The sequence below is a fragment of the Benincasa hispida genome, chromosome 7 (genome assembly GCF_009727055.1).
Source record: "Benincasa hispida cultivar B227 chromosome 7, ASM972705v1, whole genome shotgun sequence".
Lineage (NCBI taxonomy): Eukaryota > Viridiplantae > Streptophyta > Magnoliopsida > Cucurbitales > Cucurbitaceae > Benincasa > Benincasa hispida.
This window is the reverse complement of record NC_052355.1, coordinates 13,315,862-13,338,746: the sequence shown is the minus strand read 5'-3', so window position 1 is coordinate 13,338,746 and position 22,885 is coordinate 13,315,862. Positions and strand designations below refer to the sequence as shown.

Sequence of the window (22,885 nt, the reverse complement as noted above, 5' to 3'; positions counted from 1 at the left end):
TGTTGCACGTGCCGATGGAGACTATTTTTCAAATTTAACACAAAAATTTCCAACTGTATCCCACCTCTTATTTCTGCTGAAGTGTTTTACCTGTTACTTTTCTTTTAAAAATATGGTAGTTTTTTTCCGCATGGAAAGGTTTATAGATTATGTTTGAATCGGGTTGTTTCCACAACCGAGCTAAACTTTTATGCCAATCATCATGAAAACACCTTCTTTGAATGATAATCGCATTGTCCCAGTTAAAATCTTATTATGCTTTTTTCTCTGCAAAGTTTCTGCTGATAAGGAGATCCTTCTTAGTTGGTGAGAGGCGGAACTTGTATTAGAGGAGCTCTTTGCAATGAGAACATCGACACAAGACCTTCTTAGGTTGTCGCCGCTTTTGAGACAGGAGTCAGATCTCCTGCTTGATTGCCCCTGCAAAAAAGTGTTCTTCGTCTTCACCTCAAGTAGTGTGATCAAAGATAAGAAAGCATTCCAACCACTTTTGTCAAATCCTTCTGGTATTAGAATATTGCATTTTTTCCCCACAAACGTCTACTTTGTAGATTTCGACAAGGTATCCACATCTATTAATTGTCTTTTCAACCCATAAGTAGTAATCCTTGTACATTTTTTCTAGGAAAAATAGTTCGTGGGGTCAGCAATAACATCTTCAAAGTGGACTTGAGCCAATCTAAAGTTTTAGGATGAAGGGACACTGAAAAAGACTTGTATGGTCCCATTTAAGTTATCAGCACTTTTGTGCCCCTAGCTCTTTTGTCCATAGATAGAACAACTTCTTTTTTCTCAATCATGCAAGATTGTGGTAGGTAGTGTCATGGTCATGCTTTTCCAGGCATGTTACCCATGGCCGCATGACCGCTTCCATCTCTTTTTACTATACTTTCATCCTATGTATTTCTTTTTGCTAGGTAATTAGGTTTATATGTACTTTTCTTAGTGAGTGACCGCTCGCCTATTTTCATATGCAAATGGTAGCGAATGTGTTTTTGTTCAGAATGCATTATATGGGGATAAGACTAACCATCACTTCCTCATACCCAGAGTAGTATATATAAAGCTGTTGTTGTTGCTTATTGCTTTCTAACCTACTACAATTTTTCTCTTCTCTATTTTTACATTCAAACTGTTTGCGAAAACCTTTTCTCTAAACCCGTTTTCTCTAAAACGGGGGTGGAGGTTGCAAGAGGCACTTGGTGTGCCATCGGCGTTTTATATTCAAATTGGCTGACTTGTTTGTAAGTGGGAACAAGTGCCACACAATCGCTAAGTGAAGCTTTGGAAAGTACGATTGTGACAGATGGTATCAGAGCCAGGTCGGCTCGTAGAGTTGAGAAGCTGTGATCATGTCTGCTACGAAACAGTTTGGCAAGTCCCATGTTGACCGATTGGTCGAGATTGAAGAGCAAATGCTCTATTTAATAGAAGTCCCTGATTAGGTTTGGTTCCTAGAGACTCGGTTACAGGAAGTTGTCGACAAGGCCGATGAAATTGATGTGGTGGTTGGCCGCTTAGATGGGATATTAGTCAGAGAATTGTTGACAAGAGTTGAGACCCTAGAGGCAAAAACTATGATGGATGGGCCTCTCAAGCATGGGGATGGTTCGTCGGGCTCTGTTGCCTCAATAGAAAAGCGTGTCAAAAAACTAGACAGCTCGTAGAGAGTGATCATTCAGATGGTGTCTGAAATGTCTGAGGACTTTCGAGCCACCATCAATGTCATCAGGGCAGAGATTAGACATTAGTGCAACAGTTAACCTCACCATGAGAGCAGTGGAAAATCAAGCCCCAGTCAGGGGTGCAACCCAATTATACAGAGTAAAAGTACCTGAGCCTAAGCCCTTTTGTGGGGCTCGCGACACAAAGGCGCTAGAAAATATGACATGGAACAATACTTCAGGGCTACGAATACAGCGACTGAAAAGTCGAAGATCATCCTAGCGATGACGCACCTACTAGAGGATGCCAAGTTATGGTGGAGGTCCTGTTTCATGGACGTCCAAGAGGGTTAGTGTACCATCGACACGTAGGAGAGACTGAAACAAGAGTTGCATTCTCACTACTTCCCCAAAAATGTTGAGATTTTGGCATGACGCAAGCTACGAGAATTGAAACATACTGATACTATTAGGGACTATGTGAAACTATTTGCCAGATTGATGTTGGACATATGAAATATGTCTGAAAAAGACAAAATTTTCTATTTTTTCGAAAACTTGAAACCATGGGCAAAAACAAAACTGTATGAGCAGAGAATACAGGATCTCCTAGCCGCAAACGTAGCGGTTGAACGGTTATTTGACATGATTGATGAATTTCAAGAGATGAGGCAACACTCGAGATCCCCTAATAGGGGGAGAAAGATCAACGGTTCAAGCTCATCGAGAAACAGTGGGGGAGATAAAGACAATAATGGGAATAATAGACCTTCTTAACAAACGACTGGAAATACGTGGCGGGGGAAAAATCAAAAGAATTTTTATTGGCCCTTATCTTGTTATATATGCAAGGGACCGCATAAGGCAAGTGAATGTTCGGAACGAGTAGCCTTTAATGCTTTCCAAGCCTCATTATCTTCAAACTGGAAAGGCAAAGTTGTTCAGGTAGAAGAAGATAAATGTGCAAGCAGAGGAAGATAGAACCCCACGGGTTGGGGCCCTGAGATTTTTAGCTGCCCTCCAAAAGGTTGTAGGAGAAGCAAAGGGATCCCACAGAGGCGAATTGATGTATGTTGATGCTTGGGTCAACCATAGATTGACCAAAATTACCATGGTCGATTTAGGGGCCACCCATAATTTTATGTCCAAAACAGAAGCCAGATGGCTGAATCTTCTTTGGGAAGGAGGCGCAAGTAAAATGACAGCAGTGAACTCCGAGGCCTTGCCGATTACAGGAATGGTAAAGAGAACAGTCGTAAAGTTGAGGTATTGAAGTGGCCCTGTCGATTTCGTGATCATCAAGATGGATGATTTTGATGTGGTGTTAGGAATGGAGTTCTTACTTGAGCACAAGGTAATACTGATACCCCTCACCAAGTGTTTAGTGATCACCGAGTCTATGCCCACCGTTGTGCATGTCGAGATCAGACGGCCGAATGTGATAAGGATGATCTTGGCCTTCCAGTTGGAGAAGAACTTTACCCACTAGTCAATTGAAACCGTGGAAGAGAAGACCCCCAAAAACATTATGTGTGTCTTGGAATAATGTTGTGTTGTTGAGCCAGGTAGTTTACACAAGTCCCCGACTCCAAAGAGGGGGAAAAGGAGAGAAAGGAAGCCCAGACATCGAGAGTTTCTACCAGAAGACTGGGTTCGAGTAAATTTATGCCTGGGACAGTTTCAAAGTCGAGGGCAAAGAGAACATCGCCTCGTAAGCAACTTTAGAGGACTGGTGGAAGTCATCGAAAGGGTTGGGAAAACCTCTTATCGGGTGCAATTACCTTTGTGGATGGAGATTCATCCTGTCATCCACGTAAGTAGACTGAAATCTTATCATCCCAACCATGCCGAGGAGAGATGTAGGGTGGTGACCCATCTACAGGCCACAACGAAGAGAATGGCAGGAGAAGAAGCCAACGAGAGACTTACGGGAAGAAGCGACAGAGCAGAAAGACCAGGACCAAGTTGGGAAGAGTTTCTAGAAAAGTGGAGAAGCTTCTAAGACAAAGAAGTTCGTTGGGAGCGCATGGAAGTTCTCAAATGCAGCATCTCAACAATATGATGAGTTCAAGCAGAGTTGGTTGACGGGGACGTCAAATAGAGTGGGGGAGAATATAACAGTCATACTTGTCCAGGGCATGTTGCCCATGGCCACATGACCGCCTCCTCCTCTTTTTACTATGCTTTTATCCTATGTATTTCCTTTTGCTAGGTAGTTAGGTTTATATGTACTTTTCTTAGTGAGTGACCGCTTGCCCATTTCCATATGCAAGGGTAGCAGATGTGTTTTTGTTCAGAATGCACTATATGGGGATAAGATTAACCATCACTTCCTCATACTCGGAGTAGTATGTTATAAAGTTGTTGTTGTTGCTTATTGTTTTCTAGCCTACTACAATCTTTCTCTTCTCCATTCTTACATTCAAACTGTTTGCGAAAAACTTTTCTCCAAACCCATTTTCTAAAATCGTTTTCTCTAAAACAGGGATGGAGGTTGCGAGAGGCACCCGGTGTGCCATCGGCGTTTCGTATTTGAATTAGCTGACTTGTTTGTAAGCGGGAACAAGTGCCTCACAATCGCTAAGTGAAGCTTTAGAAAGTGTGATTGTGACAAGTAGCATACAAATGCCATTTTCGGGGGTGATTGGGATAGTAAATGAGGCACAGGTGAGTATTAGAGGGAGGATTTGGCCGTTATAAAAGGAAAGGTGGATTAATGCGAACAATGTAGGTAGCTGAAATGGCAACATATGGCATTGAAGGGTTGGGGGAACAGGGAGGTTCCGACAGGTTGGAGAGAAAAGTTACTGTAGCTCATGGTTCACATTACTCTTTTTAACTCCTGTTTGTTGTCTAACACAATTCTGGATCTTAAACTTGATATATCAAATATAAAAGGACAAGGATATGACAATGAATCTAATATGAGAGGAAAACAACAAGGTGTACAAAAAAGATTACTGGAAATTAATCCTAGAGCATTTTATACAACTTGTGGTTGTCATTATCTCATTCTAATACTTTTGCTCATATCATAGAGCTGTGGCATTTTTTGAAGTTGTCCAACGTATTTCTTCTTTATTTTCTTCATCTACAAAATGGTAAAAACTTTTACTAGATCATATAACGAACTTGACTAGATCCTAAAGTGAAAAATTGAATTGTCACAAACACAATGAAAAAATTGAATTGAAACAATAAGATTTCAAGCGCCTCAAATAAGGGACACTATATTAAAATTAGGAGAAACTAGATCCTAAAGTGAAAAGTGAAGCTAATTGTTTAGCTACTTATGAATTTGAAATTTTTGAATTCTTGTTAGGCATGACTACATGGTATCATATCTTATTTATTGTAAATTCAGTGAAAAAGTCTTACAACATAAAGATATGCATATTAATGTTTCTTTGGATCATTTGAAAGGTTTAGTTTCATTTTTAGAAAAATATAGAGAAAATGGATTCACAGATGCTATGATTTCAGCTAAAGAATTTGTAAATGATATGGAAATACAACCAATATTTCGTGAAAAAAGAATTATTCAAAGAAAAAAATAATTTGATGAGAATACTGACATACAAGAAACACGATCACTTGAAGATTCTTTTAGAATTGATTACTTTTACTATATTATAGATCAAACAATTTCTTCACTTAAAAATAAATTTGAATAATTTCAAGTATACAAAAATATCTATAACTTCTTATTTGATATGAAAATTTTAAAATCATTAGGTGATGATAATTTGAAAAGATATTGTATTAATCTTGAAAATACATTAAAACATTATACATTTTCTGACAATAACAGTTTAGATTTAATTTTTTTTAATTAAAATATTAAGTGAAATCTTGCAAAATGAAATTGATTGTCTTATTAAAATATTAAATTATATAAAAAAGGTCAATATTTTTTTAATGTATATATTGCTTATAGAATATTATTAATAATACTAGTAATGATTGCTTCTGTTTGAAAGTTCTTTTTTTTTTTTTCGTGTATAACATGAGAACTGTTGATGACAAATTCCAAATCACCTAGGAAGAACATTAGATACCCAATAAATTTAGATGGTAGAAAAACAAATAGAAATTTATTAAGAGTCCATACAAAATCTAGGGTTATTTAATTGAAATTTTTGTATGGATGACTCAAATATCACGTTCAAGTGATGTTTGACTCTGATTTTGCAAATAATGAAGAATAACTTTTTGTTGATATAACAAACCAAACTTACCAATTTTTTTTAGTGGCAAGCACGAATACAAACACAAGTGAGAGCAAGGAGGAGTAGTACGAGAAAGATTGAGGGAGGAAGAGCCCCTAGCATGTGAGAAAACTATTGTATTGGTTTAGTTGAATGCAAGAACGAGCTTGAGGAGAGAGGAGGAACCCGAGCACTAGGGAGTGATGCAGGCAGAAGATTATGTATTCTTATTTTCAAAATTTGGGTCAAAAGACATTTTGATCGTGAAATTTGAGTTATCCATATAAAATTCTCTATTGAATTGGGACAGCTGACCTTAATTATTATGATTTTTTTTTTCCATTTTTCTTATTTTTTTGCAAAGGAATTGGGAGACAGATTTGAGGTAAAAGTTTTCTACATGTTTTAGTTTCTTGTTGACGGAGAGAGAGAGAGACTTGAGGTCAAAGTATATACACTTTTTAAATTCTCTCCTAAACTGACTTAAGGCAAAAGTTTTTACACTTTAAATTATCTCTAACCTACAATAAACTATGGAGAGCTTAACATTTCTAAGCAAATAAAGCTGTGTTTTGAAGAAAAACAAAAACACATTTAAGGAACAATAGAACTCAGTCAATTTCACAAGCATACATCCAAAGATTTAAGTCCCTTAAATTTGAATACAAGATAACTTTGTTACATAAAATATATGTGATATACATATTGTGTTTCATAGATGCCTTTGATTTTAAGAAATTACCACATCCTTTTCAGAAAATCTTTCTTTCTTCCTTCCTTGCTTACAATTTGAGAATTATGTCTACTCAATTTTTAGATTTTAAATTATGTTTTTAGTTCATTCTAAGATTTAAAATATCGATGTCTACAATAATATTGAGGTCATAATTTTACGAAAATTTTAATAGAAATATCGATAAAATGTCCATTTTGATAGATATTTTTAGAAAAATCATACAAACAAAAAATAAAAAAAAAATTCCATTAATAAATAAACATTTTATTATGTTCAAATAAGTATATATGTCTATTACTTATATTATATTTTTATTAATGGCATTTTGTTACTTACTTTTTATGTTTCATATATAATGAAAATATTGATTCATCTCTCGTATCAATATCAAATCCATGGAAACATGAATTTATTTATGAAAATATCGACATGTTGATGAAAATTTAATATTATGATTCATTCTACCATTAAAAATTTTCATAATATTAATATTACAAATAAATGCTACTAACTTTGATATGTTGATTTGCCAAATCCAGTCAATGACCGCATGAAAGTTGACTCAATAAAAATTAACATAATGGATGTATCATAACCGTGTTTCATTAATTGTAATAACTAAATAAAAATATAATCTAAAATTTTAAAAATGACATAATATACAAATTTAGAAAGTAAATTTCTAATTTACTTCTTAAGAATATAGTAATCATAGGTGCAAGTATGCATGATCTTATTGATAATTTAAAGAGCATTAACAAAGATCCAATTAGAAATTGGTCATAGTTGTAATTATAGTGAAGATATATAACATATATATACATTGTATATACATTAGTTGAAATAGGAAATTATAATTAAATTAAAATAATAACCCATGATTATTTTTTAGAAAAAACATTGCCACCATATTTAATGGCCACAAAGAAAGCAACAAAAGGAAGCAAATTGTGTAGGTGGTAATTGACCAATAATGAGTAAAATTTGAAGGAGGTTTGTTTGAGTTATATTTCTTCAAAGATTTCCCATCTTTATAACAAAAAACCAATGTCCTAAGACCCTAAAAAGAGGTCAACTTCAAGTCTAATTGCTCTTGCTCTAATCCAAAGGCCTACCACATTATCATATTTGCAAATATTTCTTTTGCCCTTTCTACAAAATTTCAAATTGCCTTTTGGTTTTCATATCTTTCTATAAATAGAGAGGCATGGAAACAAATTCTCATCCTTTTTAGTTTTGAACAAAACACATTACAAATAAGAGAGTTGTTAGCTAGCTAGGAATTTGATAAATTCCTTTCAAAAGTTATTACGAAGTACGTGATCGCCATGTCGATATCGAAATCTTCTCGTCTTCTCGTCTTTGCTCTTTTCTTCATTGTAGTATGCGTTGCTGCCTTAGACGTCGACAAGGAAAAGGTTTTTGAATTAATAAATTTCATGTGGAGTTTTATATGTATTTGTTTTCTATGTTTCCTCTTATTTTGTGTGTTTTGATTTTGCAGAATCATTTCATTGTTTTTCTGGAAAATAAATCTGTTTTAAATGAGGTTGATGGAGTTGAAACACATCTAAATGTTCTCATGTCAGTGAAGAAAAGGTGGGTATATCCAAATGATAAATTATTCAAGTTTGAAAGGCTAAATATGTCCAAACCAAATAATGTAATATCATCACTATTAATTCTATGATCTTAAAAGATAGTATTGCTGTAAGACATATTCCTTTTATTATCAATTTAACATGCCATATTCAAGTGATATATTATTTTATTGGCTAAATTATAAAACGTATCTTTAAACTTTGTATTTTGTGTCAAAAATATCCCTAAAGTTTCAAAAGTTTCACGAATACCCTTAAATTTTCAAATTTTCAAAAATATCATTATCGTTAATTTTGGATATAAATTATTAAAGTTTTGTTTTAAAAGTACCATTAAATTTTCAAAAGTTTCAAAAAATATCCTTAAAAAAGTTTTAAAAAAATATATCTTTATTGTCAGTATATGAATAAAAACTGTCAATACCTCATTAGAAAAATAACTCTAAAATGTTTTTGAAGTCTTCTTGAGTCCGGAAAAACAATTTTAAAACAACTTACATAGACATCCTCATTCTTTTCGTATATAGATGTTCACCTTTCTCTTGCTTTTTTAATTCTTACAACAAAATTTTCAACAACCAAAATTAAAAGAAAAAAATTAAGTTAAAATTAAAAAAATCACAAAATATTCCAAAATTAAAAACTCCCCCTTAAGACATATCAAATCAATAAATAGTCGAATAAAAAATGTATTTGACTATTAACACACACTCAATTGTTAACATACAACTTTGTTGAAATATTTAAGTCCTAAAATCATTTAGTGCTTCTATTATTCTCTTTCTCCTTATTATTACTGAAGCGTGCAATTTTATTTATTTATTTATCTATGTTAGATATACAAATGTCAAACATTTAACAAATAGGGGAGTAAGAGAGTATTGAAAAAGAGTTTGGAGAAAAAAAAGAGGAAAAATAGAAAAGTAGGATATGATATTAACCAATTTTGTTCATATAATAGTAAGAGTACTTTTGAACTTTTTTAAAGTTTAAAGGTATTTTTGAAACTTTTGAAAGTCCAAAGGTGTTTTTTACACAAAACACTAATCGTTTTTATCTAACACTACTCATAAAGATAAGAAAAATTAATGGTATTTTTTCGACTTTTGAAAGTTTAAGAATATTTAAAAAAAAAATAAAGTTGAGGGATGATTAGCCATTTTTATTTTAAGGGTCTTATACTATTCTTAAATGTTATAGTATGCAATGTATTTGAAAATTTTCTACACTATCATAAAATTTCCCCCCTAAAATTTCATACATTAACGTGTCTACTTTTTTTTGTTGGACATAATAATTTTTAAAGAAACATCCATTTACACTCTTAAAAGTTTGGAGTTATTTCCGTTAATATCTTATATTGATGATTATTTTAATTTTAATGTAAAATTTCATAAACTAATTAATTTAGACACTTTTTATGTAATCTACCACTTTATTTTTACTTGGTTCATTTTAAAATTAAAAGAAAAAACTGAAAAATCACTACTACTAATTTGATTTTAGCATCTCTTTCTAATAGGTTAATTCAAAAAAAATTGTAGGGTATATATGAAATACATTTTTAAATATTTAATTTAAAAATGGAGTATTTGACAATCATTTAAATTAGTTTTTAAAGTATATTTTAAACAGTTTGATAAAAAAAAACGTTTACACTTTTTTCTTAAGTCAATCCAAACGTGTCTTTATACAATTATAAAAATAATGAATTAACAATTTAAATAATGAATCCTAGTGGAGGGTCTACCTTGATTTACCTATAAAGTTTAGAATTTTAGGAGGGATATAACCCTTAAAATTTTGGGTACAAATTGATTTTCCCCCTAAATTTGAGAGGTAGAAAAGGGGTCATAGGGTGAAAAAGTCAACCCAAATTTGTGATTTTATTTAATCTTGATTTGATAAATTGCACAATGTAATATCTATAAAGTGGAGCAAGGTGGTCATTACATTAGTGTGATAATGGTGTCCAATAAAACTATAGCCCATTTTTTAAAATATATACCATTAAACATTGTGCCATTTACTATTAAATCACCTTGACCTAATTAATTAATCAAATATGCTTTAATATGCTGTTTAAAATCATGTTAACATAGCATATCCACCTCCTAATTAGACGTAAAATTAATATAATTCAGGCCAAATCATTTTAGTTTCTATATTTTGAAATTTGGACAATTTTAGTTGTCTAATTTTAGTCTCTATATTTTTAATAAGTCTTTAATCGAATAGGTTAAATAAAAATAATAATTTTGATGAAAAAAATACAATATAGAAATATATTTTCAAAATTTATAGTAAAAATACTAATAAACAACATAATTTTTTTTTTTAGCATCGACAATAAATTAACAATGGAGACTTATTAAAATTGAACGATTGAAAGTATAAATAAAAAATTATATCTTAATATACTTTTATTTATTTCATTTCAACTATCTTGTGTGTCGCTCAAGCTGCACCAATTGAAAAATGACACGTGGTCATTTTTAAAAATAATTTACATTTGTGTGTCTTTTGCAGCCACGCCGAAGCAAAAGAGTCGATGGTGTATAGTTACTCGAAAAGCTTCAATGCCTTCGCTGCCAAACTTACTGAAGATGAAGCCAAAAAATTATCAAGTTAATAAATTTCTCTTTCTTCTCCATTTCGTCCATTAATTTCAAAATATTACACTTTTAACTTAATATTTAAATTTTAATTTTGAGTTCAATTTAGTTTTTAGAAATCAAAATGTTTTCATTTTACCTGTAAAATTTTATTTTCTTTTAATTTGGTGTCTAAATTTCAAGATATATAATTTTAACTATGATTTTTCATTAAATACTCACTTTTAATTTTCAGTGTTGAAACAGAATAATAATTAATTAAGTTTTACTATTCTTTTTATTATTAAAATTAGTTTTAAAATTTGACTTCATAACTATTTTAAATTAATTAGTAGACGTTAAAATTAAAGTTGAAAGACTAAATTGAGTAGTTAATGAAAAATTGAGGTTAAAAATTTAAAATTTTGAAATCAATGGATCAAATAGAAACAAATCTCAATTCTCAAAGGTAAAATTATAACATTTTGAAACCTAAAGACTAAATTGAAATTAAACTCAAAACTTAATATTAAAAAATGTAATATTTTAAAACTTAAGGACTAAATGAAAACCAAATCCAAAATCTAGAGACAAAAAAAATTATTTTTCCTATTTTCTGAACTCTCTTTTTCAAGTGCTCGTATTCTTCTTTATTTGCATTTAACCCCTCCTATTTTCCATCTCATTTCTTGATGATGTATATGAGTTTGGACTTTGAAATCTAAGGACTAAATTGAAATTAAACTCAAAACTTAAGCACGAAAAAATGTAACATTTTAAAACTTAGGGTTCAAATGAAAACCAAATCCAAAATCTAGAGACCAACAAAATATTTTTCTACTCTTTTTTCGGGTGCTCGTATTATTCTTTATTTGCATTTAACCCCTCCCATTTTCCATTTCATGTCTTGATGATATATGTGAGTTTGTTGTAGCAAGGGAAGATGTGCATCATGTGATCCCAAACAAGTATAGAAAGCTACAAACAACAAGATCTTGGGACTTCCTTGGATTGTCTTCCAATGCAAGAAGAAATACCAAACATGAGAGTGACATTGTTGTTGGTTTATTTGACACTGGTAACTTTTCTCCTCCTTTTACTAGAAGAAAAATATGATTTCATGACACTAAAAAATTATCACAATGACAGTTGTTTTTAATCATTCAATCACACATTAAAATAAGAATATGAATGACATCTTTTAAAACCGTCATTATTAATGTTTTAATATAATATATTACTATCAATAATAAACAATCGCTAACAATTATAAATTATTACGGGTTGATGTATTGTAACAAGTTATGATTGTCAATAATTATCTCAAGATTACGATAGTTAAAGAATTTTGATTTATATCCATCAAAATAAACAGTGGATGAATATTTAATTCCTATCATTAAATTTCTATTTTTTTTAAGAAAAATTATTTCAAATGATAAAACTGTTAGAAAATATTTACAGCATAGAGCAAAATTTTATAAATTGATAGACACTGATAGATTTTTAACAATGTCTATCAATGTCACTGATAGAAGTCTATCAGTGTCTATCAGCATCTATCATTGATAGTTATAAAATTTTGCTATATTTTATAAATATTTTTGTTCATTTTTTCTATATTTAAAAACAGTCGTTTTTTTAATGTGGCTAATACGTTTTGTATTTAAATTGAATTAAAAAAAGGAAGCTATTTTATTATTTTAATTAATTTTAACATTTTTTGTACCATTATCATTAATTACATAGAAAGATGGAATAGAAAACATATTTTGTTTTCATTCTCATAATTAGCATATAACTAATCAATTTTAACCTAATGGGTGTTTGACTACTTAAAAATTCTTTTTAAGACGTATTAAATACACATTAAATTTTACTCTATAATTTTGAAAGAAAATTAAATATATATACAAATTTTCGTATTTTTCTTGGAGTTCAATCATATAAATCCCAATTTCTAACTTGTTAGTTGATTGTTGTTATAATTATACTCCTAAATTGTGGTTTGTTATTTGGGCTATTTTTAAATATAAAAAAATAAATCAAAATATTTACAAAATATAGTAAAATTTTAGAACTATCAATGATAGATGTAGAAATCTGTCAGTGTCTATCAACGTTTACCATTGATAGTTATAAAATTTTGCTATATCTTATAAATATTTTCAACTATTTTACTTTTTGAAATAATTTCTCTTATTATTATAGTGGTAAATTTTTTTATCCACATTATTAATTTAATTAACGGTAGGGATCACTCCAACGGCGGATAGCTTTAAAGATGATGGGTTTGGTCCTCCACCCAAAAAATGGAAAGGCACTTGTCACCATTATGCCAATTTCACTGGCTGCAATAAGTAATTTTCCAGATTTGACTTTTATTATCCATTACTTTTTATTATTAATATTTTATTGGAATGAGTTGAGAGATCTAAGCATCGACTTTTAGAATGATAATAATTTTAATAAAATTACTTATATATTGAAATAGATAAAATACTTGTATACATTTAACAATACATCTATCTTTATGTATTATTCATCATTTTTCATTTATAAATTATCATACGTCAAATTTTATCTTAATTGTTTAAAAAATATTTTTGATTTTATCTTATTTTTTTTAAAAAAATATTTTTTATTTTTTTTGTGTGTTCGTAAGACTTACTTGGATCAACTTTTTTTTTTTTATTCAACCATGCCTAGGTTTGATCATCTTGTACATTAAAAAGAAAAAGCTTTCGTGATCAAATTATAATGACTATATTTGAATAATATATGGGGGCTAGAATTTAAATTTTGTTCAATCATTTACTTTCATCATTGAAGGACAAAAGTTTTACAAATTTAATTCATAAATTGTTTTTTTTTTGTTGTATTTTTTTATAAAATAAAAAGTTAAAAGACCTCGTTTAATAATCATTTGATTTTATTTTTTATTTTTGAAAATTAAATTTATAAACATTACTTCTACCTCCAAATTTCTTTCCTTGTTATATACTTATCTTACTAATGGTTTAAAAACCTAAGCCAAATTTTGAAAACAAAAAAGAAAAGAGTAGCTTTGAAAATTTGTTTTTGTTATTGAAATTTGGCTAAAAAGATGAAATAGTTACCAAACGAGACCTATAAAATATTTTTAATAACAATTTCAGCCCCCTTTACTTTTGAAATTTATACTTGTTTTTCTTTTTAAATTACTTATCATAATTTTAGATTTGTTGAATAAACATGTGAATTCTTAATCAGATATAAATGCATGTTTTCCGAAAACATTTTATGGAATGACAACAAACTAGAATGAAAGACATTATACAAATATGAAATCTTTATATCCAATAGTTCATTTGGTAAATCACTTGAACGTTAATTCTCAATGTTCTGTATGTTTTTTCCTCTTGTCAAACTTCGAAGCAAACTCATCGGAGCAAGATATTTCAAGCTCGATGGCAGCCCCGACCCTGCCGACATCTTGTCACCGGTAGACACCGATGGCCACGGCACACACACATCATCAACGGCAACAGGAAATGCAGTTGCCGGAGCCAGCCTTTCCGGTCTGGCTGAAGGAACTGCCCGCGGTGGCGTGCCGTCGGCAAGAGTTTCCATGTATAAGGTCTGCTGGGCTAGTAGCGGGTGCTCCGATATGGATATTCTGGCTGCCTTCGATGCTGCCATACACGATGGCGTTGATGTCATTTCGATATCGATTGGTGGCGGGGGCTTCAACAATTACTCCGAAGACTCGATCTCCATCGGCGCGTTTCATGCCATGAAAAAGGGCATCATCACCGTGACCTCCGCCGGCAACAGTGGTCCGCTTGCCGGCAGTGTTGTCAACCACGCGCCGTGGATTGTGACGGTTGCTGCCAGTGCGATTGATCGGAAATTTATCAGCCCATTAGAGTTGGGCAATGGGAAGAACATCTCTGTAAGTTTATTGCATATATTTTTGCATGAATTTTGTTTATATAAAAAAAGGGTTTTGCATGATTTTTTATATTTACTAATGAAATGATTTTAAAATTTTCGTAAAGAAATGTATTTTCAGTTTTCATTCACTAGGGTTGAAATAAGTTAAAAATTCAACATATTATTTGAACATAATATTTGACAGCATAGAAAAATAAAATGGTCGGTATGAGTTATTAACGTAGTTTCAAGAGAGATAAGATTTGAGATAAAATTAGTTCTTTAACTCTCAAATTTTAAACTAAATAGGTTTTTAAATTCAATAAAGTGTTCATTAAATTATATTTTTAAAATTTTAATCCTATGCCTAATAAATTATTGAACTTTGAAAGGTATCCAACACATCCATGGATTTTAAAAGTTTCTAATAAATCCTTAAATATTTCATTTTGTGCCAAATAGTTTTTGAATTTTTTATTTATTTTTTTTTTTTTTGTTCAAAGTGACTATTCAATATAAAAAAAAAAAAATCAGAAATATACTAGAAACAAATTAATTTTTTAAGTCTCCCGTGGTGTCTAACAAATTAAAACTTTGACCTATTTATTTTTGTAATTCATAATTTTATTAGACACAAATTACATATATATATATATATATATATATATACATTTGGACATAAAAGCTTAATATATCAAATAAGTCACCATTATCAATTTTATGTCTAAAATATATGTTAACTATAATTGAGGTTGAATGTTTCATAGATTTACTATACACGGATTTAAAAGTTTAGGAACAGATCAAACCTGGCTCGTAAAAACCTCAAGTTTAAGGGATAGTTGCAAATATAACAATCATATCCAAAGTATTAGTAGATATAATATAATATAAAAAAATTACAAATATGGCAAAATTTAAATAGTCTATCAGTGATAAACTATATTATTGGTATGAGTCTATTAGTGATCGACCATATCGTTGGTAAAAGTCTATTAACGATTAAAGTCTATCACTCATAGACTTTGCTATATTTGCAATTTGTTTAAATGATGTTATACACTTAGTTATTATCCCTAAAAATATTACTAATTACAATTACCCCAAGTTTAAACTTAAATCTAAAAATACTTTAAAAAAATTCATGTAATAATAGTAGTATATTTTTCAAATCTTGAAAAGAACTCTTTCAATGAGCTTCAATTAACCGTTTGTATAAATGAATAAATATTTTGAAGGATTCGCAACACCAAAATGAACTAAAGTAGCATTTAAATTTTACTTTTTTTTAAAAAAAATAAATAAAACACTACTCTGAAAAATTTCCAAAATATTAGTATTCAATTATTAAACTCAAAAGCCTTGGGTATATATATATAAGGGTATGGATAATAATAATAAGAAGGATTATTTTCAAATATAGAAAAATGAACTAAAATATTTATAAATATAACAAAAATTTCATTGTTTATTTGCGATTAATCACAATATACAACTATTTGTGTTTGACACAGATAATAGTCTATTATGGTCCGTCATAGATAAATTATGATATTTTAGTATTATTTGTAAATATTTTGAGAAATTTTGTCATTTTTTAATAAAAAATTAATTACATATTTCTAATAAATAATTAATTACATAGGGAGTAGGGATAAACATCTTTAATCCAAAGCAAAAGATGTACCCATTAGTGAGTGGAGGGGATGTGGCAAGGAACTCAGAGAGCAAAGACAGTGCAAGCTATTGTGAAGAGGATTCACTTGATCCAAACAAAGTGAAAGGCAACCTTGTTTTCTGTAAATTAATGACTTGGGGAGCTGATTCTGTCATCAAATCACTTGGCGCTAATGGTGTTATCATTCAAAGTGATCAGTTTCTTGATAATGCTGATATCTTCATGGCCCCTGCCACCATGGTTAGCTCATCTCTTGGTACCATTATTCACACCTACATCAAGTCCACCAGGTAATAATTGCCCTCTTACACTTTACTCCCACATAGGCCCGTTTGATACCATTCCTATTTTCTATTTCATATACGTCCTTTTGATAACTATTTCTATTTCTTGGGGAAACTAAATTAAAAATTTGTTTGATAATTCTTTCTTTGTTTCTTATTTTATATATATAAAAGATATGTCATACATTCACTATCGGAAAAGAAATTATAAAAAATTTATATTATCTAATACAAATAAGTCTTGATGCAAAACTAAATGCAAAAATAAAGTTGTATTTATCTTTTAAGTGTTGTCTAAATTTAAATGGTAAGGTCATCTCTCACTTGAGTTATTGTCTTAAATAATTTCAACTCACATTTAACTCAAATATACTACTTTGCAAAATATAAAATTTGAAAATTCTAAAAATATCAAAATTTACATATTGAAAATTAAAATAATATAGAAATATAAGTATTAGAAATTTATAATTCAATATTAAACTAATACATAAATAAAGGAAAATTAAGAAATATTTTGATGAGATATTGAAATTTAATATAAAAATCGGATTATTAAAGAGAAAATCGGAAAAGTCTTAAAATTGATTTTCAAAGGATTCAAAGCAATGACTGGCAGGCTAAAACCAGAATACCCCCAGCACTTGATACCCTATAGAGCAAAAGCCTGAGTCTGGTTATTTAAAGAACGAGAAAATAGAAATAGAAATAGGAATGATAGAAACTACAAATTTGTCCCTTTTTCAGGAATGTTTCTTAAAATTTAGAAACAAGAAACGAAAACGATTACTAAACAAATTCGTTCCTGAAAAATGAGAAACAGAAACAGAAAATGGGAAACAAAAATGTTATCAAACGGGCCCATAAAGTTTCATCTCAAAACCTTTTAGCAGCAAGAACTAATAAGTGATTTGTGCATCTGGTCCTTGAGTTATGAGTTTTTTTGTTATCTTAGTCCTTGAACTTTTAAGTATGTGCATTTGGTTCAAGTTATCAAAATTTACCTTTCTAGTTCCTTATTAAGAATAGGTTTAAAAATATCACTTTAAGTAATTTTTTTTATTATCTTAAATAATTGTACGATATTTTAAATAAGAAAAATAATTCTTACAGTGAAGAGACCATTTTTAAATGTTATTATCCAAGAGAATTGAAAGTTATTTTTCTAATTTAAAATGTTCTAGAATTATTTCAACAAAAAATTATTTAAAAGACATTTTAATCTATTTTCAAAATGTTAGACACTGTGAAAATTTAGAGATCACACGTATATTCTTAAAAATGCATGGACTAAAAAATTATAATCTTAAAAATCTAAAAGACCAAAATGCACATATTCTTCAAAATTCGAAATTAAAAGAAGTTAATTTTAACCGATCACCATATTAGAGTTGAGGTGAGCAAATAATAAAAGGAAGCCAATGGCTTTCATTAATTAATCAATTCAAATCTAATCACGATTAAGATGAAAGAATTAACTAAACCATAAAACTATCGGAGTTAAATTAAAACAAAGGTAAAAGATACAAGAAAAATTTTAATATAATTTTTTTTATTTAAAAAATAGAATTTTAATCTTCTTCGATAAAGGATAATAGAAATTGATAGAATCCTATTAGTGACACTAATAGAAGTCTATCTGTGTCTATTAATATTTTTTTTATTATTTCTGTAAATGGTTTCACATCATTTCTATCGAAATAATTTTTTTAAAAAAAATATGTTTATATGTTTTATTTTTTTTTTCCAGAAATGGGGAAGGTGTAGTGGATAAAACTAACCGATTGATTTTAAAAACAGAACACCAACTGCAGTGATATACAAAACAAAACAACTCAAAGCAAAAGCTCCAATGGTAGCTTCCTTCTCATCCAGAGGTCCAAATCCAGGCTCCAACCGCATTTTAAAGGTACGTCGGAATTAGGTTAAATTACAAATTTAGTTTCGAATTTTTAATATCATATCTAATATTCGTTCAATCTAATAATCTTCATATTTTTAAATAAATTTTTAGTTTTATGTCTAATAGATTTCTATCATTTTTGGATTTTTTTTTTCTAACTACTTAACTTAAATTTTTGGATTGATCGATGATTTAACATAATATTAGAATAGAAGTCATTCATCGAACTCTTGTGATGTTATATTCATATTGTTTTTCACTCGTTGAATCTTCTATAGATTTCAAGTATACAAATAGGAAGAGTGTTAGAGTGTTTATTAGGTTAAAAATCACTTTTAATCCCTAAATTTCTGTAATAATAATAATTTAGTTTCTAAATATTAGATTGTAATGATTTAGTCCCTAAATTTTAAGTTTTGTAATAATTTAGTCCTAAAACTTTACTATGTAACAATTTAGCTTTTGTACTTTGAAATGTATAATAATTTAGTCCCTATTTTTTTAAAAAATTAATATTAAGATTTAATGAGATATCTTGCATAAATAAACCAATAAACTAATTAGAGACTCAATATTTTTATAAAATATAAAGTCTACATTATAAAATAATAAAATTGACATCTAATTTTGGTAAAATTGTTTACATTAGGAATTAAATTGTTTCAAATTTAAAAGTATAAAAACTAAATTATTATATACTAAAAGTCAGAGACTAAATTGTCACAAAATTGAAAGTATATAGACTAAATCGTTACAAACAAAAGTTTAGAGACTAAATTGTTACTTTTATAAAAGTTTAGGGACCAAAAGTGACTTTTAACTTATAGTATTAAATTTACCAAAATCCCATCAACTTACATTCTTTTAATTGATCGATGATTTAGATTTCTTTAAAAAAATCAGCTACACATTTGTTCAAAATTTGATTTATGTTTGAAAAAAAATTCTAATAGAAAAAGTGAAAGTTGGAACACTTTTGGTTTGGACTTTATAAACTTAATAAACACAATATTTAGTATCCATTTGGATGGACTTAATAAAAAAAAGTGTTTTTTCAAAAAGTTGATTTTTTTTTTTAAATATTTTGATCAAAACTATTTAGAATATATTTCAAAAGCGATTTTGTGAGATTGTCAAACACTCGATTTTTTTTTTATATTAAACACTTGAAAATATATTCCAAACACATCTTTAATGATCGTTATAAATTTATTAAATACAAAATTAAAAGCTGAAAGACACATTAAACACGAACACGACTTAAATGGTTGTCAACTATTGAATCCCAAATAGCCGGATATAGCAGCGCCAGGAGTAGACATATTGGCAAGTTATACACCATTGAAGTCATTGACGGGTTTGAAGGGTGACACTCAATACTCTAAATTCACACTCATGTCTGGCACTTCCATGGCTTGCCCTCATGTTGCTGCTGCCGCCGCCTATGTCAAGTCTTTCCACCCTCATTGGTCTCCGGCTGCCATTAGATCAGCTTTGATCACCACGGGTACATGTCTCTCCCTTCAACATGTTTATTTTGGTCCTTGAACATCAAAAATATAAACCACCTTGATTCTCACAATCGTATTTTTCATTCAATATAGTCAATTTTAGGTGAAAGATAGTAACATAAGTTCTTATTCTTGTTGTAAGATGGGAGTTTGAAATCTGATCTAAAATTTTGGTCGAAGATAAATACCTTAACTATTAAATTATGCTAGTAACTTAAGCGTGTTGATAACCAAGGACATATAAAGGAAATTGGAGGGATCAAGTTTTTAAGTCGAATAATAATGAAGATATAAACCATTTTTTTTTTTCCATTTTGAAATTTGAGAGATAAAAGTAGTTAAATTAATTTCAAAAGAACAAACAATATTTTTTATTTTTGATTTAAACTCATGTATTTGAATTACAAATTTTCTTCCTAGATTTTATAGTTATGTGAATTGATTATCTAAATTTTAAATTCATAGTTACATTTGTTCACCATATATACTGATTTTGATTTTAATAAGTTTGTCAACACAATGATTACTAAAATGAACTAATATAATGTGACAATAAGATGCAAGGAGTATCTATATTTAATTATTTGATAAAATAAATACACCAGTAAATCTAGCTTAAATATATACACCAACTTACCCAAAATTTTAATAGCATCAACCTACTTCCAAGTTCCATATAGCAAAATTTATAAACGATAGACTTTTATTATTGATAAACTTTATCGTTGATAGCTCCTATCGGTGATATAATTTATCATTGATAGACTCTAAAAATTATATCTAAATTTTACTATATCTAAAAATTATTTTGCATGGTATTATATCTACTAATACTTTGAACATAATTGCTATATTTGTTGTGGTCTAAAATTTAAATTCAAAATTAACTTCAAAAAACACACCCATCAAAACTCTGACTAAATTAATTCATAATCAACATTTATAATAGAAACCATCAGACAGATAAATATATTTTTTAAAAAAAATAAATCAAAATTTAGACCAATTTAGCACTCCACATCGCATAACAACCAAAAATAAATGATAATATCCCAATGTAAGTACAATACAACCAGTTAACGGTATTATACATTATAACATTTTTTTTTTTTAATTTTCTACTATGAAGCGAGACCAATTAGCCGACGACTAAACCCCGATGGTGAATTTGCATATGGCGCTGGCAACTTAAATCCATCAAGAGCCATAAGTCCTGGCCTAATCTACGATGTCAATGAAATTTCATACGTCCAATTTCTTTGTAGCGAAGGTTACACTGGATCTTCAATTGCCGTCCTCGCCGGAACCAAATCCATAAACTGTTCCAATCTAATCCCCGGCCAAGGACATGACTCTCTCAACTACCCAACCTTTCAACTCAGCCTCAAAAGCACCCGACAACCGACAACGACAACGTTTCGACGACGAGTCACTAACGTTGCCCATCCAGTCTCTGTCTTCAATGCTACCATCAAGGCTCCTCCTGGGGTGGAGATCACGGTTACGCCGACCACTTTGTCGTTCTCACGGTTGCTGCAAAAGAGGAGTTTTAAGGTTGTTGTGAAGGCTAGTCCTTTACCCTCGACAAAAATGGTGTCGGGGTCGATTGCTTGGATTGGTGCTCGACATGTTGTTAGAAGTCCTATTGTTGTTTATAGTCCATGAAGATTATGAATTGTTGGTGAGGGATTGATTAAAATGGGCTTTTTGTAGATGGATTATTGTTGTTATCAAGTTAATTGTGTGTTTTGGACTTATTTGTGTGTTATGTGATGATATGTTTGATGAGACATTTGAATTCACATCTCAATTTTAAGAAATATCATTGTTTTAAAACTACTTTGTTTTTTGTTTGGATTTTGAAAACATTCTAAAATTTAAAAGATAACAGAGTTGTGTTTATTGTAAATTAAATTAGTGAAAAAGAGTCATGAATTCGACTCTTCGACTTCTTCAAATTTTAACTTTTTAGACTTGTTGTCTACTCTTTTATAACACTAAATATATGAATTATGTGAATTAACGCCCCGCGTTGTAAATTCGGTCTATTTTAGATTTTTTTAATTTAATTAGAATATGGATAATTTACTTGTAGAATTTCTAATTTATCTAGAATATGAATTTCTAATTAGATTATGAAATTTCTAATTTAATTAGATTATAGATAATTGGATTAGATTATGAAATTTCTAGATTATAAATAATTTATTTAGGTTATGAAATTCTAATTTAATTAGAATATGAATTTCTTAATTAATTAGATTATGAAATTTCTAAATTAGACTACGAAGATTCTAATTTAATTAGAATATGGATTCTTAAATTAATTAAATTATGGATTTCCTAATTAATTAATATATGATTTTCTTAATTAGATAAAATGTCTCGTTCAAACTAAAACTCAATCTATCTACTACTTTAATTATGGGGTTCTAAATAATTTAATATTAGGATCATTTCTATCTCTATAAATACAACCATTCACTTCATTTAAAGAGACCCTAATTAGGGAGAAAAGTCCCTCCTAGGTAAAAGTTGAATCTTCTTGGATTTCACAATTTCCAATTAAGTTCTTCACCTTAGGTTTCTTAGAGTCAAAAGGAATTGTTGTATAAGAAACTTTTCAAGTACATTATGGTAAACTCTCTTAATTTAAAAATCTACAATTTTTGTCTTGATTTACAAACTTAAATCTCGCTCTAACATTGGGAATCATTTTCTTTGCAATTCTTGATCATAACGACTTTTATCAAGTTGTTCAAAGAGTACTAACTCAAGATTTTCAGCAACA

General features: G+C 29.5%; 1 protein-coding gene across 1 annotated transcript; it reads left to right on the top strand.

The window, feature by feature from the left end:
• The first annotated feature begins 7,786 nt into the window (after nucleotides 1–7,786).
• Nucleotides 7,787–21,871, top strand: LOC120081853 (subtilisin-like protease SBT4.14). Its single transcript, XM_039037028.1, has 10 exons — nucleotides 7,787–8,026; nucleotides 8,113–8,207; nucleotides 10,739–10,836; nucleotides 11,738–11,881; nucleotides 13,058–13,163; nucleotides 14,221–14,737; nucleotides 16,364–16,686; nucleotides 18,481–18,589; nucleotides 19,877–20,090; nucleotides 21,224–21,871. Exons 1-10 carry the CDS (start codon nucleotides 7,937–7,939, stop codon nucleotides 21,757–21,759), a joined length of 2,232 nt encoding a protein of 743 aa, XP_038892956.1. The 5' UTR covers nucleotides 7,787–7,936; the 3' UTR covers nucleotides 21,760–21,871.
• Nucleotides 21,872–22,885: the final 1,014 nt, after the last annotated feature.

Excerpts from the sequence above, each read along its gene's own strand:
- LOC120081853 (XM_039037028.1), top strand. The coding sequence starts at position 7,937 with ATGTCGATATCGAAATCTTCTCGTCTTCTCGTCTTTGCTCTTTTCTTC. Across the intron at positions 8,208-10,738 it reads CTCATGTCAGTGAAGAAAAG|CCACGCCGAAGCAAAAGAGT; the intron begins GTGGGTATATCC and ends TGTCTTTTGCAG. Across the intron at positions 14,738-16,363 it reads GCAATGGGAAGAACATCTCT|GGAGTAGGGATAAACATCTT; the intron begins GTAAGTTTATTG and ends TTAATTACATAG.